This window comes from Lissotriton helveticus, chromosome 4_1 (assembly GCF_964261635.1).
Source record: "Lissotriton helveticus chromosome 4_1, aLisHel1.1, whole genome shotgun sequence".
Classification (NCBI taxonomy): Eukaryota; Metazoa; Chordata; class Amphibia; order Caudata; family Salamandridae; genus Lissotriton; species Lissotriton helveticus.
Genome location: NC_136063.1, coordinates 1249555474 through 1249583375, shown reverse-complemented (window position 1 = coordinate 1249583375; position 27902 = coordinate 1249555474). Strand labels below are relative to the sequence as shown.

Sequence of the window (27902 nt, the reverse complement as noted above, 5' to 3'; positions counted from 1 at the left end):
TATACTATCCCTCTGTAAGAGTTAGACATTGAGAAAGGCTTCTTTATTATAATTATGGATTGATTTATGTTTCTGTGGTATAATTATGAATTTACTTAGGCTTCTTCACAGGCACTTTTTAATAGTACTACTTCACGCCTGAAACCATACAGTGCCCATAGATTACTTCTCTGTTATAAACTCACAAGTACCTGTCTGAACTTAAACCCAACAGTGCCCTATCACTACTGATATATTTATTTTTTATGCAAATTACAGCAATAAAATGGAAGGTGAGCAGAATGTTTCCTTCGAAATTGTTCTGGACAGCAACAATGAACAAGTTATGGAACCCATTGATGACTTAGAATTCATGGATGAGTCACGGGACTATGAATTACTTCAATGTGTAGAATCTGTCGATCATTTACTCCATTATGATGACGGTCAAATGTGGGAACTTATGTTCACTCAACAAGAGGACATATCGGACAGTCAAATGCTAGACGTTCTATTAAATTTTGAAAAACAATCTGAAAAATAAAATTGTATGTAATATTAAAAAATTGTTTGAGTCTTTAATCATTTTTATATGTAATTCATAAACTAGTTAAATGTTAGAAATGTTATTAAATTTTGAAACACAATCACAATAATAAATAATTGCTTAAAAAATAAAAAAAATAAAAAATAATCAACAAAACCAACAATCAATTAACATACAGTATTTGAAAAGTCTATCATTCATTTTTCATTATAGTACGCTGCCCAGAACGCTTCCCGGTTCGCGAACCGGGCGCTACCCACGCAAAAAAACAAAAAAAATAAAAAAAAAATGTTTGCCCCGCGGGGCCCTTTTAAAGCCTCCACATTAAACCTAGGGGGTCAGGGAGGATCTACTATGCCCCCTTATGGTTATTTCCCCCTTTGTTTTGGCCTCCTCTTGTCTCTCAATCCTACCGAGAGACAAGATGGCGGCCGCTCCGGACTGTTTAGAATGTTGACAGACACCGGAGAGCCAATCAGCTTCGCTACGCGAAGTTCCGGTACGCGTAAAGTCCGCGAACCGGAGCGCTGCCCTGAGCGCGCTTACAGATATATATCTTTTTTTAAACGTTAATTTCTCAAAATCCACTGAAGCACATATATTGAGACCTAGCAAAGGCACATCGGGCTACCAGTCCCTACAATTTTGCCAAGTTTCGTGCAAATCCATTCAGCCGTTCGGGCTAAAAGTGAGGCCAACCGCCCTATGGAAAACTCAATGTTAAAAACACGTTTTGGGACCCCCCTTTTTTCTCAGCCCCCCCTTGACGAACCCCCCCCAAATTTCCAGGGGCTGCTCAGAAACAAAATGTTCCATTTTCCAGAAAATTTCAGCCAATTCCGTCCACAAACGCCAAAGTTATTAGACATAGAATTTTCAAAAATCCCATAGGGAAAAAATCCTAACTATATATACCTACTGGCGACCGCCAGTAGGTAATATATATATATATATATATATATATATATATATATATATATATATATATATATATATTCACTGAAAAAACCATAGGTTTCACACACGTTAAAGTTAGGAATTAGCATTTAAAAAACCTTAGAAATTCACTGAAAAAACCATAGGTTTCACATATGTTATAGTAAGCGTGACCTTTCACTCATACAAAACCTTTGAAATTCCCCCGTTATAGTTAGTTCAGCTAACTATAACTCGCGCGCCCGCAATGCACTGCTGATGTCGTCACGTATTACATCACTCATGACATGGTCAGTGACATCACTCATGACATCACTGATGACATCTCAAATGACATCCCTGATGTCATCACTGATGACATCATCCAGTGAATGTGTGTTTTTCTGAAAAACAAATAAATATTTTTTATATATGTATATCTAAAGGTCGATGGAAGAATAAATGGGTAAATAAGTGTCTAAATGGATGGGTTTTTTTTGTAAAATTGATTGTATATCTGACTTATTAAGAATCTCTTAGTGAATAGGTGTATTAGCGAGTAATCTTTAAATATTTAAATATCTGTATCAGTGTCTCACTTTGTACATAAGTGGCTGCATGGGTTGGTGAGTAGCTACATGAGTGTGTATATGGGATATTAGTAGTTTTTTTGAGTATCAGAATGAGTGTCTGTATGGTTCGGTGGGGAGTATTACTTAGGGCACAGATGCATGAATGACTGACTCACTGTTTGTATGTGTTTTGAAGACAGCATGTGTGCAGGACTGTATGGGTGGATGAGTGTGTGTATGGGTGTGTTAGTGAGTGAATGACTGTCTCAATAGTATCTTTATGAGTAACTACATATGTTTTAAACTAGTATATGTGAGTATTGATGTATATAAATCAGTATATTTGAGAGCGAGAGATTGTAAGAGTTCCTGTATAAATAAGTATGTGTTTCTATAAGTGATTGTTTAAGAGAGTAAGTATGTGTACAATTCTGTAGAAATTAGTGTAGTGGTGGGTGTATAGCTGTATATGCAAGTAAATGGATGTTTGATAGTTTATTTACATGTGTGAGTATGTGTGTGAGTAACTCTATATTGAGTGTCGGTGTGTAATAAGATGTATAGGTGTATGAGTACATATGATGAGTGAGTACATGTATGAGTGCCTATATAGAACTGTTAGTGAATGACTGGATGTGTATGTAGATTTTGGAATTACTGAATAGGTTGTTCTAACTGGAATTGGTATCTCCATTTTTGAAAATTTTAGTTTCTATTTTTGATCGTGTGTATCAAAGGTTATATTACGGTGGGAGGAGGTCTGCCACAAGGATGATGCCATCAGTGATGTCATCAGGGATGTCATTTGAGATGTCATCAGTGATGTCATCAGTGATGTCACTGACCTTGTCATGAGTGATGTAATATGTGATGTCATCAGCAGTGCATTGCGGGCGCGCGAGTTATAGTTAGCTGAACTAACTATAAAGCGGGAATTTCAAAGGTTTTGAATGAGTGAAATGTCACGCTAACTATAACATGTGTGAAACCTATGTTTTTTTCAGTGAATTCCTAAGGTTTTTTAAATGATAATTCCCAACTATAACGTGTGTGAAACCTATGGTTTTTTCAGTGAATTTCAAAGGTTTTGTAAATGATAATTTTTGAATGTATTAATTATATTTTTTTTATACTGATTTACTACATTATTTTAAATTATTTATTTTTAGACATTTTATTTTTTAAATTACATTACATATTCTTTATATAAATTGAAAAATAAATGTTTTTAAAAATATTGAAATTGTAATATATAGATATTTTTATATTTTTTTATTTATATATATTTGATATAGCAGGCAATGATATCCTATGGAAGGAAATTCAAGTTACTGTAACTACGGTTAGAATTACTTTTCAAGATCAATAGTGGGCTGAAAGATGCAGCACTGAGATCGCTCCTGATAACAGGTGAGTAAATCGGAATTCGTAGTTCGGCTGATTTTTGAGGATTTTTTTAAAGTTCCAAAACTCCACACTTAGAAGAATTTCCAAGTAAAACATGTCAATGTTAGCCTATGGAAGGAAATTCAAGTTACTGTAAGTATGGTTACATTTACTTTTCAGGGTCCGTCCTGGGCTCAAAGATGCAGCACTGACATCTCTCATGACAACAGGTGAGTAAATCGGAATTCGTAGTTCGGCTGATTTTACAGAAATTTTTTAAACTTCCAAAACTCCACACTAAGAAACATTTCCATGTGAAACCAGTCAATGTTTGCCTATGGAAGGAAATTCAAGGTACTGTAAGTATGGTTACATTTACTTTTCAGGGTCCGTCCTGGGCTCAAAGATGCAGCACTGACGTCTCTCGTGACAACAGGTGAGTAAATCGGAATTAGTAGTTCGGCTGATTTTACAGGAATTTTTTAAACTTCCAAAACTCCACACTAAGAAAAATTTCCATGTGAAACCAGTCAATGTTTGCCTATGGAAGGAAATTCAAGTTACTGTAAGTATGGTTACATTTACTTTTCAGGGTCCGTCCTGGGCTCAAAGATGCATCACTGACGTCTCTTGTGACAACAGGTGAGTAAATCGGAATTCGTAGTTTGGCTGATTTTACAGGAATTTTTTAAACTTCCAAAACTCCACACTAAGAAAAATTTCCATGTGAAACCAGTCAATGTTTGCCTATGGAAGGAAATTCAAGTTACTGTAAGTATGGTTACATTTACTTTTTAGGGTCGGTCCTGGGCTCAAAGATGCAGCACTGACGTATCTCATGATAACAGGCGAGTAAATCGGAATTCGTACTTCGGCGGGTTTTAGAGGAATATTTCGCTCAATAGTGAAGGAAGGGGGCGGGGCCTGAGGAGACATGTGTGCAAACACGCCCTGTGGAGCGTTTTAGGTTGGGGAATATATTCCTCTTCACTCCTGAGGTCACCTGTGAGCCAACTAGCCCATCAGGTACCTCCAGTTTGCGCCAGGGAGCTGCGTTGCAGAGAGGTGTTCAGAGGGCACGCCCCCTTTTTACAACACTCTGCAACGCAGCTCCGTGGCACTTACTAGAGGTACCCGTTGGACTAGTTGGCCCCTAGGGGACCTCTGGATTGAAGCGGAATATATTCACCAACCTAAAACGCGCCACAGGGCATGTTTGCACACATGTCACCTCAAGCCCAGCCCCCTACCTTCACCACTGTGCAAACATGCCCTGTAACGCGTTCTAAGTTGGGGGATTAAGTCCCCTTGCATACTGGGGGTCCCTGGGGGCCAACTAGCACACCAGGAACCTCCAGTATGCGCCAGGGGGGCTGTGTTGCAGAGAGGTGTAAAAAGGGGCGTGGCCTCATTACACCTCTCTGCAACGCAGCCCCCTGGCGCCTTTGCAGGGGGGAACTAATTCCCCTTGCATACTGGAGGTCCCTGGGGGCCAACTAGCCCACCAGGAACCTCCAGTATGCGCCAGGGGGCTGCGTTGCAGAGAGGTGTAATGAGACCACGCCCCTTTTTACAACTCCCTGCAACGCAGCCCCCTGGCGCGTTTGCAGAGGGGGAACTAATTCCCCTTGCATACTGGGGGTCCCTGGGGGCCAACTAGTCCACCAGGAACCTCCAGTGTGCGCCAGGGGGCTGCATTGCAGAGAGGTGTAAAGAGGCCACGCCCCTTTTTACCCCTCTCTGCAAGGCAGCCCCTGGCACTTTTTCAGAGGGGGAACTAATTCCCCTTGCATACTGGGGGTCCCTGGGGGCCAACTAGCCCACCAGGAACCTCCAGTATGTGCCAGGGGGCTGCTTTGCAGAGAGGTGTAAAAAGGGGCGTGGCCTCAATACACCTCTTTGCAAGGGAGCCCCCTGACCCATACTGGAGGCTCCTGGTGGGCTAGTTTGCCCCCAGGGACCCCCAGTATGCAAGTGGAAGTACTTCCACCTCTGCAAACGCGCCAGGGGGCGCGTTTGCAGAGAGGTACAGGGAGGGGGCGTGGCCTCATCCTGATCCCGCTTTAAAAAAAAAAAATACTTTTAAGAAGGTGGGCTGTGTCGCCCCCTTCTTTTTCTTTTTTTTTTGGCCCTGGGCCCCCATCCCCCAGGGCCTGCCCGAATTCTTTTTACTTTTTATTTTTTTCCTGGCCAATTCCGGCCCCGGGGACCCCATCCCCCGGGGCATGGCCAACTTTTCTTCTTTTTTTTACGTAGAGGGGGGGCCCCCCTCCTATGCCCCCTTAAGGCCCCGCGGACTCCATCCCCCGGGGCCTTTCTTTTATTTAATTTTTTTTGGGAGTGGGGCCGCGTGCCCCCCATCCCACGGGGCCTGGCCTTCCTCGTTGGGGTCCGTGGGGGGGTTCCCAACCCCCCCACACAAGTTTATTATTTTTTGTATTTAAAAAACGAAGCCCCAGGGGGTGGCGGTCCCCAGGGCTAAGGCCCCCCCATCATTAATGTCTTTGCCCCGGGGGGTGGCGGTCACCGGGGCTGCGGGGGGGGCGTGTGCCCCCCCCGCTAGCATTATTACTTTTCCCTGGGGGGTGGCGGTCCCCGGGGCAGTGTGGGGGGGATTGGCCCCCACCACACTTTTTCTAAAATATGCCCCCGAGATTTGGTCCCCCCGGGGGCTAATTTTAAAAAAAGACAGTTTTAAAAAAAATTCTTTTCACGGGGACGTGTATGTACGCCCGTGATTTTAAAAAAATGGTTTTTTTGGGCCTTGGGGGTCCTTGTGGGACCCTGTGAGCAGGCCTTGGGGGTCAGGGTGTGTCTACCCTGCCCCCTTTGCGTGTTTTGCACGTTTGTTTTCTGCTTTCTTGTGCCACAAGATGGCTGCCAACACTTCCTGGTTTGGAGTGTTGACAGACAGTTGACATCCAATCAGCATGCAGCTCGTGCTCGGGAAGGTACGCGTACTGTACAGAGTACAGTACAGAGCTCGGTAAGCTCCTATAGATATACTTATGATTTTACTTATGATTTTCTCAGGAACTACTGAATGGATTTACACCATTCAACAAAAAGTGTGATCTGCGAACAGAACTCTACCTTTTTGCCAAATTTGGTGTAATTCCGTTCAGCCGTTCGGGCTGTAGCCCTGGCTAAAGGTCCTATGGAAAATTGTATGGGGAAAACACGTTTTGGGACCCCCCCTTTTTTCTTGGCCCCTGCTTCACGAATCACCCCCAAACTTTCAGGGAAGGAGCGGAGCAGGCCATTTTCTTGGAGAAATTTGCGAAGATTCGTCCACCGGCGCCAAAGTTATACAAGTTTCAAGTTTAGTTTATTATGTTAACGGAACTCTTTACGAGGTCCACATAAAAGACATCAAATATACATACAGAAAAGCAAGAAATTTTCAAAGATAGTTATAACATCAGGAACACTGCGTTAATACAAATCCAAAAAACACTTAAAAAACTTGTACAGTTTAAAACAAAACATTTCATTTGGCGGGGAGATCAAGGCCGCCTGAAAAGCAGAAGCAGTCAAAATGTTAAGTTGGAGGCAAATTGGTCTTAACCATCTTCGCCTAAAAGGCATCAAAGCTGGGCAAACGAAGATGACATGGGGCAAATCTTGATCAAACATCTGACAAAAATCACAAATCGGTGACAGGCCATACCATTTGGAATGTAGAGATTTCAACGGAAGCAAATCCTGTCTTATTAAGAACATTAGGCGTCTAACGCCATGAGGAATATTCCATTGAATATAAGGTTGAGCTTTCCTCAAAAGACAGGACTCAATAACCGGCGTACCGCCTTTTTTCACCCTCCGCGAATCTCTATCTAGTCTGAAACCTAATTCCCACGTAGAAGATTTCAGAAGAGATTTTAACTGATAAGGAGATAAAGAAAATAAAACATCCTTATCCAATTGCAATTGACCCACAGCGAATCTAAAATTTTTTACAATCGATGAGAAATTATTGAAGTTTCCCAACAGCTCACTTTTTAGGAGATGTCTTAAGGTGTTAGGCTCACTCCTTGCCAGACTAGAAACCCAGCGTACGATGCCTGCTAGCCCCTGAACCCAGCTGCTTCATAAACCGAGTTCCTGTCTTATGGCCGGAGTTGAGTTTGCTGTGCTAACAGATAATAAACTGCGTAAAATTTTTCCTTCCGCGGAGTTTAAGGCGCTCCAATTTTTTAGGTCAATTAGCTCTATTCCGTAAAGAAGGGAGGCAGGAACTTTTGCTCTAAATACATCTAATAGTATAGAGAAATGCCTTCTACCGGTAGCTTTATACAAGGCTACCAAACTCTTTCCCTGCGAAACAGCTTTCCGCAAATTATTGGCCATATGAGCTTTCTCAGTTAAATTACTCAGCACAATTTTACCAAGGAAGGTATAAGAATTCACAGTTTTCAATTTTTGGCCCCCTACTGTCCATGGAAAGTTGGGAAATTTAGGTTTCTTCCTTCCTGACATGCACATCACTTTACTTTTTTCCGTATTTATCAACAAATAATGGTTTTGAGCATACTCATGAAGAGCTTGCAGGCGATTATTCAGGCCCTTTGGAGTTAGATCGAGAATCAAAATGTCATCAGCATACATAAGGCATGCAATGGGGGTCCCCCCCAAGGACGGAGCAATACCCGAGCATGCTGAGAGAGCCAGAGGAAGATCAACTGTATATAAAGAAAAAAGCAAAGGAGCCAAAAGGCACCCCTGCTTTAACCCGTTGGATGTGGGTATTATTCTGGATAAACCTCTTTCACCGCCAAGAAGCACTCTGCACCAGGTATCTGAATAAAGCGCACGGATTAATGTGATAAGAAAGGGGGGCATCCCTAGGTCGAATAGCTTTCTCCACAACGTAGTTCTATCCACTTTATCAAAAGCCGTGGAGAAGTCGATGAATGCACCATACACGTGCCCTCCACGAACTTTCACATATTTTTCCGTGATAACCTGGAGTGCAGTCAAATTATCTAACGTTCCATGATTTTGCCTGAAACCAGTTTGCTCAATGGGCAGGATTTTAAACTCAATTACCCAATCGTTGATTAGAGTGAGAATGCATTTTGCAAATACCTTACCGATTGCGTCAAGTAAGGCTATTTGACGATAATTTTGAGGGAGGTCCCTTGCCCCCTTTTTATATAAAGGGACAAGGATACTCCCTTTCCAGGAAGGGGGGACTATTCCACTACCAAAACAGGATTTAAACACAGGAAAAAGTATTTTGCTCCATAGCTCCGCCTGTTGTTTTAAAACCGAGATGGGAACCTCATCGGGACCCATCGCGCCAGAGGAGCGCATATTTTTAATGGCAAATTCTATTTCCTTTTCCGAGGGGGAATCATACATACGAGAGTCAACATAGGAAACATCCTTAATTAAATGAGAATTGTTATTACTATATAAATTCTCAACAAATTGGACCCAAATCTGCTCATCAATTGCGATAGGCGTGGGGCTAACCCTAGTACCGCATCCTTTGCCAATTAATGTCCAAAATGACTTTGCTTTGCCGTTGTATACAGCTTCCCTAAGCTGAATCCATAAGGAATCCTCCTTATTTCGTTTCAAACTAGCCTTTAGACGGGATCTCCTTCTTTTTAAGAGTGCTAATTTCTGACTAGCTTCCTGGCTAAAAGATAGATATTGTCCCCTTAATATTTTATTTATTTCTTTATTTAATGCCCGAAGCGGTTGGGGGACTACTAAGGGTTTATTAACAGGGGGACTCTTTTTAGCTAGTGAAGTTACTGATTCTAAAAAATCTGCAAATCCCACTAGTACCCTCCCATCCCAGCAGGACAAATTCTCTATAGTAAAGTTTAAAAGCGTTACTAAATTCTCATAAGACCCAGAATTCCAGTAACATTTTCCAGAGTGTAAACCAAAATTTACCATATCCGTATTGATGCTCCAAGAATCCACCATAGGAGGGCTAAGGGAAACCGAGAGCATCAGCACATTATGGTCACTGAGATTAGTATTTAAAACCACAAGATCTTTCAAGGAAGAATAAAAAGAGCAATCTGTAATTACATAATCAATAATAGAGTTTCCCTTATTAGAGTTATGAGTAAAAGCTGCCGGGGTATCCGAAGGGAGTCTCCCATTTACTATTAAACAATCCATATTATGTAGACCCTCCAAAAGAGATGTACCTCTTTTATTGGATTTAATATTAGCTGGGAACTGGGCCTGAGGTATAGACAAAGACTCTTCCCTAAGTTTGTTTCGAAACAAATCAAGCCCACAATTAGATATATTACAATTTAGGTCCCCAAGTACTAATATATAAGGGGAGGGTAAAGTATCCATTATTTTAGTTATAAAGGATTGGAGTGCTGTTAAACCATTATTAAAGCAGCGATTAGGAGGGATATAGGCGTTTATCAAAACAAGGGATTTATTAGGGCAATCCCTAAATACATTTTTTAAAGTTATTGCCTGGAACAATTTATCGGGATCAGTATAATGAGTAAAGTTCCAATTGATTCTATTTGATAAAAGGCAAGCTAATCCGCCCTTCGCATGACCCCTCCTAGAATGAATTGCGCTAACTTCTAAGACAAAGTACTCTTTTTCTAATATTAAATTATCTTCCACCCACGTTTCTTGTAGGCAAATTATATCTGCATCAAGGGAACACAAGAAACGCAGTTTTTCCTTATGATCTTTAAAACCAGCTGTGTTCCAAGAAATAAACTTCAAATTGCTGTTAAAAATTAGAGGGCAGTTTGGAACAGGAAGGGGATTTACTAGACAGAATTCCTGGTAGCCAACTCCATTTAAAATGATCGTCCAACAAAGTTTGTTTAAGCGGGGGGGGGATTTTTATAGAGAACTTGTCTTTCATTTTTGGACACACATATTTTTAAGTCCTCAGATCTAGCTGAGGCCAAATCAAAAGGCATCAAATTAGTATTGAAAGAAGAAGACAAATTGGAGGGTACATTTTGACTTTGTTTTTCCATAACATATGGAATAACATCAATTCCTCTAATTTGGAGCTCCTCAGCCCACTGCAAAATATGGTTTAACACCACTTTAGACTGAAATTTCACCCTTGCAGTTTTCCCTGCTGGAGTATTAAGGAGAAGTACCACATCCAGATCTGAGGTTTGAATTAATTTCAAACCTTCAATCTCATTGAAACAGCTAAGTAAAGCGGATCTGTTTAAAATTAAGTCAGTATCAAATAATGGTGAAAACTCAAGAAAAAATGTATCCACATTTCTTTTTTCCCTAGTAGGCGCCGTCGGAATAGCTACAATTGTAGGAGAATCTAGAAAAGGTCTTGCTAAGGGATTAAGAGAAGAGGGGCAAGAAATTCCCGGGGGTAATAAAATATTAGGGTGAAAAGGGTTTGTGGAACTTATGGAATCAAACCCTATGGACGTTAGAATTGCCTTAGGAGCAACAATCCTATCTTCCTGGATAACAGAGGACTGCTCAGTCAAGGCGGAATTTTCTAATATTGGTTCCAAATTTTTTTCGAACAAGAGTTTCCTCTGCCTTTTTTTAGTAAATCTTCGCGTGGGTTTTCTCTTTTTTATTCTGTTCTTTTTTTGTTTTGGGGAAACTATCTTTACCGGAGTTCCAATGGAAGTTATAACAACATCATCCTCTTTTTTTAACTGAGACGAAAATATAGGGAAGAGAGAGGGAGTTTCCAAATTTTGAATAACTGGGGAAACAGATATCACCTCTATCTCATCATTATTCGTAACTATACAATTAGCTCCGGCCGAAACCACCTTAAGAGCCTTAGCATCAGCTGATGTTACTGTTGGATCAATTATTATTTGACCTTCAAGATCAGGGAGCGTTTTGACTGGAACTAATATTAACTTTCCCTCGAGGGTTTTTTTATTTAACATCTCCACAGGATTAGCTGGCACTGGAAGAGAGTCAGAAACTGGCCCGCTCTTAGACTGTAAAAGAACTCTTAAGATTTGAGTTACCGTATCGAAGATACACTCTGACCCTCCCACAAATTTTTCCAGTAAACTCAAAATAGAAGAAATTAAAGATTCCAGGGAGGACAAAGAATTGGAGATTAACTTCCCGTGGGGACTAGTAGGGCTCACTGGTAAATTATTCAAATTGGGGCCAGAACAGGAATTAAAGTTTAATTGAGCTAAAGAGTAATCCAATTTATTTGAGGGAGTACTACTAAGAGGACAAGGAGACGAAATTGTTATAGCTTCATTTACATTAAGGTCAACATGGACAGTGTCCTGAGAAGGTCTCTGTAAACCTTTATGAGCTGTTAGATCAATATCAGGGAGTGTGAAATCGCCCTCTGCGATAGCAGCCTCAGAGGGAACAACTGATGAAAAAATATTATTTACTAAAAAATTAGAAGCTGCCACTTGAGAAACTTGAGGGAGACTTGTATAGTCAGAACTCCTAATATTACAACCCAAGATCCCACAAGGAAGCTCCAATTTCTGTTGCGTGCCAAAAGACACCAAAGGAAGAGCCTCCACTGAATCCGAATAAAGAGAAGCAGACTGAAGCTTGTTAGAAACCAGGCCCGGAGTAGAGTTATCCATACTAATAACTGCTGCTAGCTCAGGAACTTTATCCTCTAAGATATCACAAGAGGGGCCGGGCTCTACCACCTTTTCCTTCCCTTTATCCCAGAGATTAAAAAGTTGGCATTGGCCTTTCAGAAGTAATGAAGAGGAAGTTTTATTACGTAACGAGTTCGATTTGGTTTTAGATCCAGATCTCCCCACTAGGATACGACCTGAGCGAAGTTTTTTTGCTGTCATAATTAAACTGGGGAAAATACTATATAGGATTAAACAATAAAATAGCACAATATAATAAACAGAATATACAACCTTGTAACAAAAAATTCAAAATTAAACAAGATAAAATGAGGGGGAAATCTCAGAGAGAGGGCCCAGCCCGGCCTACTTCGGCCTCTGACGGCCTCAGACGGACCCGCCCTTGTCCCGGGCTTCTCCCGGCGCCCTCCCGCGCGCTCCCGCGCAGCGGGACTCGGTACTGAAAATATACTATCTGCAATAGAAGGGGAGGAGCCTGCAGGGAGAGCGTCCCAGCTGCTGACAATTGGGAGGTTGTGGGCGCTCCTGGGACTTTGAGTCCTGCGCCCACAACACGCTCGCAGCCCTGCAGGTCCTGCCTCCCAAAGTCCCAGTTCAGTCAGTAGCGCTGTTGGAAGGAGCCTTCAGGCGACGCGGGACCCGCGCAGCGGGTACCGCTAGCTGTGATGAAGAAGGTGACAGCAAGCTTTCAGGAGCACAATGAAGCTTCACCAGCGGAACGGCAACAGAACAGCAAATAGACACAGGAATCCGCTGATAGTAGAGGGAAGGCGGGTTTATACCTCGACTGACCAGCAAGGGGAGGAGCCTGCAGGGAGAGCGTCCCAGCTGCTGACAATTGGGAGGTTGTGGGCGCTCCTGGGACTTTGAGTCTTGCGCCCACAACACGCTCGCAGCCCTGCAGGTCCTGCCTCCCAAATTCCCAGTTCAGTCAGTAGCGCTGTTGGAAGGAGCCTTCAGGCGACGCGGGACCCGCGCAGCGGGTACCGCTAGCTGTGATGAAGAAGGTGACAGCAAGCTTTCAGGAGCACAATGAAGCTTCACCAGCGGAACGGCAACAGAACAGCAAATAGACACAGGAATCCGCTGATAGTAGAGGGAAGGCGGGTTTATACCGCGACTGACCAGCAAGGGGAGGAGCCTGCAGGGAGAGCGTCCCAGCTGCTGACAATTGGGAGGTTGTGGGCGCTCCTGGGACTTTGAGTCCTGCGCCCACAACACGCTCGCAGCCCTGCAGGTCCTGCCTCCCAAAGTCCCAGTTCAGTCAGTAGCGCTGTTGGAAGGAGCCTTCAGGCGACGCGGGACCCGCGCAGCAGGTACCGCTAGCTGTGATGAAGAAGGTGACAGCAAGCTTTCAGGAGCACAATGAAGCTTCACCAGCGGAACGGCAACAGAACAGCAAATAGACACAGGAATCCGCTGATAGTAGAGGGAAGGCGGGTTTATACCGCGACTGACCAGCAAGGGGAGGAGCCTGCAGGGAGAGCGTCCCAGCTGCTGACAATTGGGAGGTTGTGGGCGCTCCTGGGACTTTGAGTCCTGCGCCCACAACACGCTCGCAGCCCTGCAGGTCCTGCCTCCCAAAGTCCCAGTTCAGTCAGTAGCGCTGTTGGAAGGAGCCTTCAGGCGACGCGGGACCCGCGCAGCGGGTACCGCTAGCTGTGATGAAGAAGGTGACAGCAAGCTTTCAGGAGCACAATGAAGCTTCACCAGCGGAACGGCAACAGAACAGCAAATAGACACAGGAATCCGCTGATAGTAGAGGGAAGGCGGGTTTATACCGCGACTGACCAGCAAGGGGAGGAGCCTGCAGGGAGAGCGTCCCAGCTGCTGACAATTGGGAGGTTGTGGGCGCTCCTGGGACTTTGAGTCCTGCGCCCACAACACGCTCGCAGCCCTGCAGGTCCTGCCTCCCAAAGTCCCAGTTCAGTCAGTAGCGCTGTTGGAAGGAGCCTTCAGGCGACGCGGGACCCGCGCAGCGGGTACCGCTAGCTGTGATGAAGAAGGTGACAGCAAGCTTTCAGGAGCACAATGAAGCTTCACCAGCGGAACGGCAACAGAACAGCAAATAGACACAGGAATCCGCTGATAGTAGAGGGAAGGCGGGTTTATACCGCGACTGACCAGCAAGGGGAGGAGCCTGCAGGGAGAGCGTCCCAGCTGCTGACAATTGGGAGGTTGTGGGCGCTCCTGGGACTTTGAGTCCTGCGCCCACAACACGCTCGCAGCCCTGCAGGTCCTGCCTCCCAAAGTCCCAGTTCAGTCAGTAGCGCTGTTGGAAGGAGCCTTCAGGCGACGCGGGACCCGCGCAGCGGGTACCGCTAGCTGTGATGAAGAAGGTGACAGCAAGCTTTCAGGAGCACAATGAAGCTTCACCAGCGGAACGGCAACAGAACAGCAAATAGACACAGGAATCCGCTGATAGTAGAGGGAAGGCGGGTTTATACCGCGACTGACCAGCAAGGAGAGGAGCCTGCAGGGAGAGCGTCCCAGCTGCTGACAATTGGGAGGTTGTGGGCGCTCCTGGGACTTTGAGTCCTGCGCCCACAACACGCTCGCAGCCCTGCAGGTCCTGCCTCCCAAAGTCCCAGTTCAGTCAGTAGCGCTGTTGGAAGGAGCCTTCAGGCGACGCGGGACCCGCGCAGCGGGTACCGCTAGCTGTGATGAAGAAGGTGACAGCAAGCTTTCAGGAGCACAATGAAGCTTCACCAGCGGAACGGCAACAGAACAGCAAATAGACACAGGAATCATAGGAGTTATACCAAATAGAATGTTGCGGATTTCCTATGGAAACTAGGTCCTAACTATAACTACCTACTGGCGACCGCCAGTAGGTAATATATATATATATTTGATTACAACCATGTGATATATAATATAATTTAACAAATACTATATTTTAAGTACACTAGAGTGTAGGAAGCAGACTTTTCTATAGTCTACCATCGATTCACCTAGCCATTCTAAAGGCAGGTTTTCTTACAGCAAGAACGCCAGTATCCACCATTAACTGACTGGCTATTTAACAGTCAGACTTCCTGGTTCTCAGTCAAAATTCAGTGGCTGCTGTTTAATTGATCTACGTAGTGCATAAAACCCTACACTCTAGGACCTCAAGTCACCTGGCTCACAAATTATAAAATTTTTAAGGCATATGATCTCTTCGATGTTCGGACACATTTTACTGTTTATAAATAATATTTAACACAATAATAAATAAACAGAAAATTAAAATTAACAATCAAGAAAATAAATAATTATAAATAGTTAAAGAAAAATACAATTAGAAATAAAAAAATAATCATATTATAACACATGAATAATGCACAACGAATAATACAAAATGTAAACGTTTTAAAATGTAATGATAAGATAGTTACTACAAAGTAGTGATCTATTAACAATGAAATAACTACAAATAATAATAAACTATTAAAAAAATCTTAGGCATAACTTGATTAAAACGACTTTCATCGTAATAACAAAACGTCATCATAAAAGCTTTAACAGACTTTTTTAAATATTTCACTAAACCAACAACAATTTTTGGAAAAATTGAACACGCTAGTGGAGTTCAAAAATTGCATTGAGTATTAAAAAAGTATGAATTGTTTTCATAACTTTTAATCAGCACCTCCGACATATAATGTAACTGAAATATCTTTAGTAACTTTGAAAACTTTGGAATAATAGATAAAGCAGTTTTAGGCACTTGTATATTCTTGCCTAACTTTCTATATATCAATGGCAACTTTTTCAAATTTCTCAGGTTATTAGAGTGTCAAATAATCTGGGATTGGTTAGTAAACACTTATCAGGCATTATAAAGGCATTGTAATAGGCAATCCCAAACTTGAAAAAAGAAAGAGAAATTTCTTACAGCGGGTACTGCCAAAGTGCTATTACAGGGTATTACAGTGGTTAGTAAGCGCGTATCATGCATTATAAAGGCATTGTAATAGGCAATCCCAAACTTGAAAAAAGGAAGAGAAATGTCTTACAGCGGGTACTGCCAAAGCTCTATTACAGGGTATTTTATGTGACAGCTCATGCACTGAAGTGTATTCCTGTAAGCAAATGCTGATTCTCTGATTTGTGATTCCTGCTTGAATACTGATATACAAGGATGTTGATGTACAATCGTGTTTAATGATGTTCTCTTTTTCTATTTTACACAGGCAACACCACGGTCTGCACCCCAGAGAAGTACACGTGCGCTGACGCCTCTTTAAGTATGCTGCATTGTCCATGAAGTGTGGTTTATTTATATGCCTCTACTGTGTAACCACACCAGAAATGTACCCTAATCAGCCTAACTTGAAAAAAACTCACTGATTAATGCCTCACAGAATCCATTTTAGAGTCACCTAAAAGAAGAAAACAACTTGGGCCATACTTCAAGGGCTAGTTATTGAGATTTAATCTTTAATTTAATTTAATTCATTTCAACTCCTTGTGTTCTAGTATAACCCTTTGCTGAGAGTTGTACCTGTGGCTAAAGGCACTCCATCTGAGTGATAGGCCTGACCCCCATATGAGGGCCTATAAGCAGGGAGAGGGCCTTTAACAACCTATATATCCCAAGGCAGTGGCGTAATGCAAAATGATGGGGACCCTGTGCAGGCTGTTATGACAGGCACCTATGTCTCCTATATCTCACAGACGTACATTGGCCTTGGGGTGTCCGGTGCGGGCCGACGAACGGTTGGGGTAACCCTTGCCCCACAGAGACTCCAGCGGCCTGCTTTAAGCCCCTGAATCCAAGGCAGAATGGCCACTGAGGTTTGAATGTTGTAAATTGAAAAGAGAGAAACTGAAAGACATACCTTAGAAGTTGGAACAAAAGGGATATTCAAGCGATTATCTCCAGTGCAGCACCCAATTTCTAACAATGGTTAAACACCTTTATTTATAACTGTTGCACCTTTGTTTATACCAGTTGCACTTACTGAGCTGTTTTTAAAGGCGTGGACTCAGGATTTTACATTTTGATAGTGCATTAGCTGCACTCCCAAATCCTCGTGGCACACTTACGCCCTAAATGGCAAGACCTGCTTCACACGCACTGCACATAGGAGGATTGGAGGGAAATTATTGGGGACCTGGACAGGGGAACGTGTCAATCGCAGATGAAACACACCCTTTTCAAGACACACCAATATTGGTACTGGATGCCCAAGAAACTCGACCCTGTGGGCATGCTATACCATGTAGATTTCTGGAGATGCCAAAGCTCTTATTGTGATACACCTCATGTTCTCTACCTCTGTCCGCAGCTGGCGGCATTCTGGTCCACACTTAGAACCACACTGACTTCTGTGTTGGATGTGCCCGTCCCTTCTTTGGGAAACTGGTCTTTCTGCACGATACAGCTGACCTACCCACGTGACCAACCCCTCGAGACATTTGCTGTCAATGGCACTCACAGTCGCAAAAATCTGCGACCTGTGCCACTGGCAATCCCCTAAAAGCTGACCCATTCGGAATGACTGGCGGAATTCTATAACACTGCGATTTATGAATGCCTTATTAATAGGATCCAGCACAGAACAGAGATTTTCCCACCGGTCTGGGACCTATTCCTTGATGCACTAAAGACCGACGCCCCTCGACAGGGCAACATGTACTAACCACTGGTTGAACCCCAGGACCAAAGTACATGGCCTGGGTGCGCCTCCCGTGTTTTTTCCCCTCCCCTCACTCCTTTTCCCTCCCTCTCTCTCTCTCTCTCTCCTCCCAACCCGACTACCACAATCCGACTTGTGACAATTCTCAAGCCCCCTCAGGGAACTGACCCTGACTTTCAGCTTTACCCTGCCTCCCTCCTGAAGGTCAATAACACATACTTTTACCAACTATTCAACATAGCCCCCCCAACACCGTCCCTTTTCCCCCCTCAGCTACCGCATCTGCGGTTTTGTCTCACAGGTTATCTCTTTATGTACCCCAGTTATATGTTTCTAATATGCCTTCACATCTAGATATAGTGATCCTTACCAGAAGTACGCTGCTGCTGTGGTGTCCTTTGATATGCCTATTTATTGGTCATTATATATAGCCACAGTACCTGTCTCTTTCGCAGACTTCTGCATTGCTCTGGGTCCTAGAGATCAGGGTTTTAAAGGTTAAAGCTCCGTGGTCTCCGACCGCTGGGGTTTTGATGACCTGTGATGTATATGTAAGGAGAGTTGTTTCCATGTATAAAGTAATTGTAACATGCAATCTGTGAGGCAGTAAACAATGATGCGTTCATGTGAATTTGAAGCTACTATGGTAATACATGGCGATTTAGATTTTGTACTGGGGTAAGAAATATGTGAATGCCCGTTTGTTAGTACTGTTGCTCTAAATCAAATGAGATATTGTGCCACATTCACTTTCACTTCACTGCCGTGGAATACATATAGATCTATCGATTTAAAACTTAAACTGGGATTTGTCTAGGCAGCTAATGCCAAAATGTCTATTTTCGTCGTAAACCACTGAGTGAATCTACCACCTAGCATATACTCTCTGTTTCCTTTCTTTTCTCTTCTCTCTGTATATTATATTTTGTTTTCTTATTTATCTTTTCTTTTGTCAATCTTCTTTCCGTATTCCCTCTTTTTGGTATTGATTTGTCTTCTCCTTTTGCCTTCACTCCCTGTCTTACATCTCTGTTTCCTCCCTGTTGGAAAGTGCTTCTTTTTGACATTCCTCCCCCTCCCACACTTTTTGCTCACTGGTACTGATGTTGACTGGAAGTGTACTGGGTTTCCACCAGTGCCAGTGCTCATTCCCAAAAAACGAAGTAACTGTTGATTGTAAGTCAAGTGGAAGGACTTTAGCAACACTCTAAGACCCTGGTAAATGGTATCACTGGTACCCGGGGCACAGGTACTAAAGAGGATCCCTATGGGCTGCTTTATGTGTTATGCCACCCGAATAGAAACACACACACAAATTGCATGCAGAGTAGACTGCCATTGCAGGCTGCAGGGAATGGCATAAGACATTTTGAAAACACAACATTGCGCATTGTCTGTGCGCAGTGCCGATGTGCACTGCATATACTATTTGTAAGTCACCCCTACAGCAAGCCTTTAGAGCCGTAAGGCAGGGTGCATTCTATTACATGTTAGGACATTTATCCAAATGAAACAACGGCGGACCTCCTATGCCGCACCTCGCGCCAGTTTAAATAAATCAGTATGTCGTGCTAACGACCTCAGCGCCAGCCGTTGTAGGAAGTCACTGTGCTGCAGATCAGAAACTATTTTGCCAAATGGGGGTGCGCAGCTCAAGAAGTCCAATAGGCAAAGATTGATAGAAAAGTAACTTCTTTATTCCAAATTTTTAAAGATCATCAGAAACTCCAACCAACGCGTTTCATTCCCATATTGGGAACTTCATCAGGGCACAAAAAACGTGCTAAACGGAAGAGAGAGGAAGTTTCAGTTGCGGCACTAAGGAGCCTTCATATCTGCTCCGAGTGTGAATGGGCCACAGTGCAATACTCTGGACCTTATGAATTATTGGAAATTGCTTCGGATATTTAGTGGACATAGAGATTACACTTGCCCGTTGCCTTTCTCCGTGGGGCTTTCATCATGTTATACGGATCCGTCTTCCAGACAACCATTGTTTTTTTGGAATGTTATGACAGGCTTACATAGGAACACACAGTCTTTTTTGAGAATCCAACTGTTCAGAATCAAGTACTATTACTGAAGGTTGTTGGTACTTTGGAAATTTGCACTTTATAAATAATATACTTTTTTTTTTTTTTTGCCCCAATGAAGTTCCCAATATGGGAATGAAACGCGTTAGCTGGAGTTTCTATATCTGATGATCCTAAAAAATTTGGAATAAAGTTACTTTTCTATCAATCTTTGCCTATTTGACTTATTGTGCTGCACACCCCCATTTGGCAAAACATGTTAGGACATATCTGCTTGAGCAGATATGCCCCTGTGGTGCCTAGTTCTAGTACTAGTCATTGCAAGTGTTTGGGATGTCATCCTAAAGACGTGTACGCGGCACCGGTCATTACGAGTAACCCAGCTACATGATGGTTTCACTGGAAATAATGGTGTTTGGTGTCAAACACCTGTCTTAATAAATCTGTACTGATGCCAGTCTCAGATTTAATGAGACATGCACCAAGACGGCACCTTAGAGGTGCCTCCTGTAATCCTATTAGTCTCTTGGTGTGTTGACTGACTGGTATCCTCCAGCATGCCACTACAGACAGGTTTCTGCTCCCCAGTAAAAAGAGCCAGCAATCTCAGAGGCCAGGAACAATGCTTGCTCCTGAGGAAGGTGTTCATACCCGCTCCAGCAGGTTGGCTAGTGATTTAGCATATCAGGGCCAGAGGCTTTACAGCCCATCCACCTTTGATATGCAACCCAGGCTACTCCCAGACCTGGCAAAAGCCATCTCCTGCACTGAAGCCCATTTGGTACCAGAGCAGGAAGAGGATAGTCCTGTGGTGGGGGAGGTGGGCTTCGAGGAGTAGGAGAACCTGGGTACAGCTCTTGAGCTTCAGCAGCCTGAGAAGGAGGTGGACAACTTGTTCATAGGAGTGGAGTTCCCTGCAGGGGGCAGTGTGTCCTCCCGCAACCTGTCCCCTGAGGAGCTAGCGAACAGCAAAGCAGAAAGCGAGTTCAGGCTGCAGATGACCAATCTGAAAATGGTGAAGACAGCTGCTCTGAGAGTCCTAGATGAAAAGAAACTGCCCCTGGAGAAGGAGAATACTTAGACTGACAGGGCCTTCGCTGCAAGGAAACTGTCCCTGGCTCTATAAGCAAGTCCTAAGGAACTATACCTTACAGCAAGGCAAACAGCAGAGTCCAGCAGCAATGATGGCAGCAATCCAGTAATCCACGTAGAGGTGAGGGCACATATACCACAAGAGCTCAAGAGCTAGTGTTTATCTTTGTGGGGGGGGGGTGGTATAGACACATAGTTTTCTGCCTTTGGAGTAGCCCTGGGGATGCACAGGGTCCCAAAGGAGGATTGGGGGGCAAGCCTGTGGAAACACATGCCCACAGTGGGGATGAACATACTTCTTCAACTAGAGGTCGGGGTTTGATGAGGTATGCTCCAATGAAGGCCATTTTACTCACCAAGTTTGGGCTTACGCCTGAGAAATACTACATCAGTTTCAGGGACAGCCAGAAGTTTCCAAATCAGTCTCGGATGGATTTCCTAGACTACTTAAGCAAGGCACAGAGTGGTTGGGTGAGGGCCAGTAAAGTAAATAGTTTCAATGGGCTGTACTTGCCTTCAGAGTTGCACCAACACCTGATTGACAGCAAGTTAACTGATCCCAGGAAGCTTGTAAAGAAGGCAGACCTCTGGGTCAGCACCCTAGTGTCCAATAAGGCCTTTGCAGGGCATGCCCAAAAGGGTGGTCAGGGCTACCAATAGATGAAAGAGGGGAGACAAAAATAAAAGTAAAGAATTCTCCAAAAGCCCTGAAAACTGTTCACGGGGGAAGAAAAAGAAAAATATGGGCTTCTTGACAAAAAGATAGGACAGTTTGTATCTAAGTGCTATGAATGCTACAGATATGGTCATGTGAAGGTGGATGTCAGGTGTCCCAAGAAGAAACAGCCCCCCTCCCACCACTGGTGGGCAGACCCAAGGGCTGGCCATTGTAGCGCTTGGGGAGGAGATTGGCAAGGTTAATATGGGAGGTAGAGCAGAGGCTACCTTGGTGTCCCTGGGTGAGAAAATTATTGTGGCCAAAGCCAACATGCCTGCTCATACTTTTCTAAGTATAAGTAGTGGGGTACACCAAGAGGCAGAGGGTGCATGCTCTGAGGGACACAGGAGCAATTATGACTGCCGTAAGGGGTCATCTGGTGTCCTCAGAGCAGATAATACTCAATACATTCCACCAGGTTGTGGTCCCAGACAATTTTGAGAGTCACTACCCAGTGGCTCTGATTCCGTTTGAGTGGGTGAGGGTCTCAGGTTCTATAAAAGTAGCTGTGAGTTCTGCCATGCCTGTATATTGTTTGCTAGGAAATGACTTGGAGCACAGTGTCTGGAAGGAAGTGAAGCTCAGGTCCCACCTGGAAATGTAAGGGTTGTTTGAGTGGGTGTGCCTGACCACACGATCTATGGCAGTCTAAAAGGGTAGCCAAGGAGACCTGGAGCCTGGGAAAATGGCCCAGGTAGCTGCCAAGAAGAGGAAAGGCAAAGGGCGTGGGGAACCAGCCCCTTAAACTCCCACTGTCTGAGAAGAGGCTGAGCTTGAGGGCGACTCCACAAAGTCTACAGAAAAGGACATTGAAGCCCTGGGAGACCTGCCTGGGTGTTTCTAGATTGCAAGTTAAGGGTAGGCCCACCAGGAAGGAGTTCTCCAGAGCTCAGAAAGAGTGCCTAACTCTTGAGAGCTTGAGGTGGCAAGCTGAGGCCCATGCATGGACTATATTGGTCTCAATTCAGTTACCAAGACTGATACTTATCTCATCCCCTGAGCTGATGAGCTCATTGATAGGAGGGGCCTAAGGAGAAGCCTGCATTCTCCTCCTCAGATAGACACTTCCAATTTAGGGTGAAGCCCTTTGGGTTGAAGAATGCCTCTGCCACATTTCAGAGGTTGGTCAATAGGGCTTTGATTGTGATGGAGGCATTCAGTGCTGGCTATTTTGATGACATAGCTGTCTTCAGTTCCAGCTGGAATGATCACCTGTTCCTCCTTCAGGAGGTGCTACATGCTCTGCAACAGGGCAGGCCTGGCAATCAAGACCAGCAAGTATCAGATGGGGCAGGGTTCTGTGGTGTATCTGGGACACCTGGTGGGTGGAACAAAGTGTACCCCTCTCCAAGCCAGGATTGAGACTTTCCTGTCCTTGGACCCCTCCAAAACTCAGCCTCAAGTGAGGTCCTTCCTGGGCCTCATTGGATAGTTGAGGTTGGTTGTCAAGGGATTTGGCACCATTGATTTCCCCCTGGACTGCGATGACTTCCAAGAAGAAGCCCAACATGGTGATCTGAACAGAGGCCTGCTAGTAAGCTTTTGATACCCTCAAGTAAGCCATGTGTACATCACCTGTACTCAAGGCCCTTGACTTATCCAAGGACCTTATAGTGCAGCGGATGCTTCAGAGCATTGCCTAGGGGCTATACTATCACAGTTAAATTAGGAGGGCCTAGACCAACATGTAGCCTTCATAAGCAGGAGGTTACTCCGAATGGATCAGAGGTGTATTGCTATTGAAAGAGAAGCTATTGCTGTGGTTTGGGTACTGAAGAAGCTGAGACTATACCTGTTTGGGATTCACCTCTTGAGTTCAGACAGAACACATGCCCCACAGATAGCTCTGCAGATGAGAGGTGAGAATCCCACACTGTTGAAGTGATCCATCTCCCTACAGGTAATGAACTTTACGGTGGAACGCCACCCTAGATCAGACCACTCCAATGCTGATGGTCTATCAATGTTGTTTCTGCCTTAGTGATGAGAACTCCCAGGAGGGTGGGTAGTTCTCCACACTTTCGGTAGAACCAGAGATATGCAATTTAAACATTTTAGGTGACAAAAGAACCCAGGGTATAAGGCAAAATTACTGCACCTATCGATAATCTGGTGTAGGTAATCCTAATCTCAGGGTGCCAGGGACCTGAAGCTCAATACCCCTAAGCTTACAAGGGAAATTCCCACAATTTACAATAAAATACAATGGTGCAGCACTCCACTCAAAGTAAGCAATGGTCAAGTTTAACAAAATTAAAATCCATTCAGCACGTCTTTATATAAAGGTTATTTATTCATAATCGTCTTGCAAATCACACGACCGTAGCCAACGCGTTTCGTCCCTTAGGTGAGTATAGCGTCTAAAAGCACAAAGCTCCACTTGTGGTCTTCTGGTCTTGCTAGATCATGGGAAAGTCACATGTTCCGAAAGACCACAATGTAGCACGGACCAGATACAGGGACCAGGTGACTTTGTACCATGGGGCCACCTTGCCACATTTGGACCCCTTTTACAGATATCCAGTGGAAGTTCTTTCTATCATATTCAGTCAATGCCTGGTCGTTTAATTTTTCCCGTGGGGCCGCCTTAGCACATTTGGGGCCAGATGTAGGTAAAACTTATTTACCGATTCTTAATTACCGAATTTTACCGATTCGGTAATTAAGAATCGGTAAATAAGAAGTGGGGGTATGTAGGAACATCCAGATGTTCCAGTTACCGAATCGTTAAGAATCGGTATTTACCGATTCGGTAAATACCGACCGGTAATGCTCCATTCATTCCTATGGGCTTTGAAGCCCATAGGAATGAATGGGGCATTACCGGTCGGTATTTACCGATTCGGTAAATACCGATTTTGACAAGGGTGCAGGGGGTGTCACTTTGACACCCTCTAGCACCCCCACAAAAGGTTCGGGGGCCATATGGCAGGCATACCTGCCCTAAGGGCAGGTCTGCCTGTCATATGGCACAGGTGTGCATGCACACATGTGCATGCACACCTGAATCGGTATTTTAACATCAAATACAATTTGATGGTAAAATACCGATTTTGTAGGCCTTGTGGGACTCAGAAGAGTCCCACCTACATATCAATTTTACCGATTCTGTAAATATACCGGTCGGTAAATTTACCGACCGGTATATTTACCGAATCGGTAAAATTACCGATTTTCCCTGTTTACCTGCCCCTACATATCAAATGCCAAATACCGGTCGGTAACGGCCGAATTCGGCCGTTACCGACCGGTAAAACCCTACCTACATCTGGCCCTTGGACCCCTTTTCCAGATATCTAGTGGAAGTTCTTTCTGTCATATACAGGCCTACATAAGAGTATATTGTTGTGTGAAAAGTCAACTGCTTCAAAACAACTATTATTAACAACTATTTGCTGGCATCTTTTTCGTAGTGCACTTTACACGTGACACATTGTTTGTCCTGAGGAAGTTCCCTATATGGGAATAAAACGCGTTGGCTGGATTGTGTATACTCAATGAATTTTAAAAGAATTTTTGGAATAAAGAAGTCATTTTTTTCTAACTACATTGGCCTATTGAACTTCTTGAGCTGCGCACCCCTTTTGTTACAGTATTCTCTGATCTGGAGCACAGTGACATCACTCAACGGCTGGCGTAGGGGTAGTTTGCACAGCAACTTACATATAGGAACTGGCATGAGGTGCGGCATAGGAGGTCTGCCGTTGTTGCTTTCGGTGAGCACAAGCACTTTAGCACTGGTTCGCAGAGGTAAAGCGCATAAAAAAACAAAGTGATGGATGGAATGCATTAATTAATCTCAGCCACTGGGGATCGCTAGAGCCGCATCCCAATCCATCGTTTATACGGATTGGGATGCGGCCCGGGTAATTGCCAGTGGTTGAAATTAATTCAAGCATTCTATCTATCACTTGTTTTGTATACTTTAGCAGTGGTGCATTTGCACAGAGTCAACGTTTGGGGGAAGACCACACCAAAGGCTGTCATGTGAGCTTGTTAGCCAGATATGCAGATGTGTCAGTCATGAAGACTTTGTAGATTGTGACTAACTGAATAAAATCTAAATATTAAACCTACTAAACTTGAGATAATAAAAACCCTCTTTATTGACTCTATTAAAGATACTTTAAATGCATGCTCTAATTGTTGAATTGTCTGCTTTAAACCACGTGTCAAAGATCTTTCGACCCGAGAGATATAGCATGGTTTCAGGAATAGACCGGGGTTTCACACCCAATTACAAACTTATTTACCTGATCTCAATGTGCAGCAAACCTGACAGCTGTTTGTTGCCAAAGTGTATTGGACCTAAAGTGGGAAGACCCAAACATAGCAGTTCTTATGCTGACTAATTTTCACGAAGACAAATATCCCTTAAAAAATCCTGCTTAGATAACTTGCTTGCCATTGGGTTTGAGGCCTTCCTAACCCATTGGGAGTGGCGGAACGGGATCCCCTTCGGGCAGCCTGGCTTTCACTTCTTCCCCTGACTTTTATTATTCTAAGATCCAGATTAAGATTTTCTTTTAAAGTCTGCATTCAACAACAGTTTAGCAGGTGGCTTTAAATATATTTTGCCTTTATATATATTTTCAAAAGCCTCTGTTAATTGCATAATGAACATATACAAGTGTTCCAAATGTTAGGGATCTGCACATATGACCGTTTTTTGTCACTTTCAGATTTATATGCATGTAATCTTTTGTTTATCATTATCTTAGTGTTTTAAACTTTTTGCTTATTTACTCCACTCACACATTTCATGATCGTACTGTATGCCCTAGCTTTCACCCTGCTCCTGTAAGTCTTCTCCTTGTTTGCATTCTCTTTCTAGCGTTTCATTTCCTTCCTTCGCTCTTTTCTTACTCTCTTTCTATTCTTCTCATTACCTTCAGTGATACTTGTCTCTTTTCTATGTCCCTTTGCTCTTCTACCCTACACTCTCCTTTCGCACATTCACATCCCAGCTCCCTCCCCCTTCCACCCTTTCTTCTTCTTCTGTTCCTCCACCATCCCTACTCTCACGGTTTGCCTTGTAACCCTAGATATTCTGGTGGAAGAGGACGACAAGTACTGTGTTTGTGAGACCCCCTGCGAGATGGTGCGCTTTGGGAAGGAGCTGTCCTTGGTGAAGATTCCAAGCAAAGCCTCTGCCAAATACCTGGCCGGAAAGTACAATAAAACGCAAAAATACATCGCGTGAGTTTCAGCTTTCTCCTAGTCCTGCCATCTCTGAGTGAAAAGGGAGTTTGAGATGATAAACAGGCCGCGCCTGTTCTGAAGGGTGGTGAGGGAAGCTTGCAACCCCGCTGCAGATGAACGGGTTATACCAGGAATGAGTGAATGATGCCTGTACGTCTAATACATCTTCTGTACCTTTCCTGTAGATGCAATCGAAGCTTGCAATGCTCAGCAGCGGCTCATACAGGTAAACGCGCTGGGGCTGAGGGGGCGGGGTATTTAACAGACGACGAAGAGGGAAAATAATTATTGATTTAATTTTCCCTTTGCCTCACTGCTCTTACCTACACGGGCCGCGGCTGTCAGCTTGCCCGTTTTGTAGAGATTATGTATGTGAGCAGAGTTTATCTTGATGCCGCCCACGCAGTGCTTGTTTGCTGTATATGAGTGAAGCTTTCACTGCTGCAGCCACACTACTGCAACCTGCGGTTCACCTGTTTGTTTAAGGGAAGCTTCCGCTGCTGCAGCCGCGCTGCTGCAATCTGCGTTTCACCTGTTGTTTTTTTTTTTAAAGGAAGCTTGCACTGCTGCAGCAATGCTGCTGCAACCTGCGGTTCACCGGTTGTTTGTTTAAGGGAAGCTTGCAATGCTGCAGCAACACTGCTGCAATCTGCGTTTCACCTGTTGTTTGTTTGTTTAAAGGAAGCTTGCACTGCTGCAGCAATGCTGCTGCAACCTGCGGTTCACCGGTTGTTTGTTCAAGGGAGGCTTGCAATGTTGCAGCCATGCTACTGCAACCTGCGGTTCACCTGTTGTTTGTTTAAGGGAAGCTTGCAATTCTGCAGCCACACTGCTGCAACTTGCGCTTCACCTGTTGTTTGTTTAAGGGAAGCTTGCAATGCTGCAGCCACACTGCTGCAACCTGCGGTTCACCTGTTGTTTGTTCAAGGGAAGCTTGTAATGCTGAAGCCACGCTGCTGCAACCTGCGGTTCACCTGTTGTTTGTTTAAGGGAAGCTTCCGCTGTTGCAGCCATGCTGCTACAACCTCCGGTTCACCTGTTGTTTGTTTAAGGGAAGCTTGTAATGCTGCAGCCACGTTGCTGCAACCTGCGGTTCACCTGTTGTTTGTTTAAGGGAAGCTTCCGCTGCTGCAGCCACGCTGCTGCGACCTGCAGTTCACCTGTTGTTTGTTTAAGGGAAGCTTGCAATGCTGCAGCCACAATGCTGCAACCTGCAGTTCACCTGTTGTTTGTTTAAGGG

General features: G+C 44.1%; 1 protein-coding gene across 3 annotated transcripts in view; it reads left to right on the top strand.

The window, feature by feature from the left end:
* Positions 1-27902, top strand: part of LOC144827483 (acid-sensing ion channel 1C-like) — a 574677-nt gene that overhangs the window by 359791 nt on the left and 186984 nt on the right. For all 3 annotated transcript variants that reach the window (XM_078685779.1, XM_078685778.1, XM_078685777.1), the window contains exons 5-6: positions 16169-16222; positions 26506-26659. In XM_078685779.1, the coding sequence (XP_078541905.1) occupies positions 16169-16222; positions 26506-26659 (208 nt within the window). The remainder of the gene's footprint in view (positions 1-16168; positions 16223-26505; positions 26660-27902) is intronic.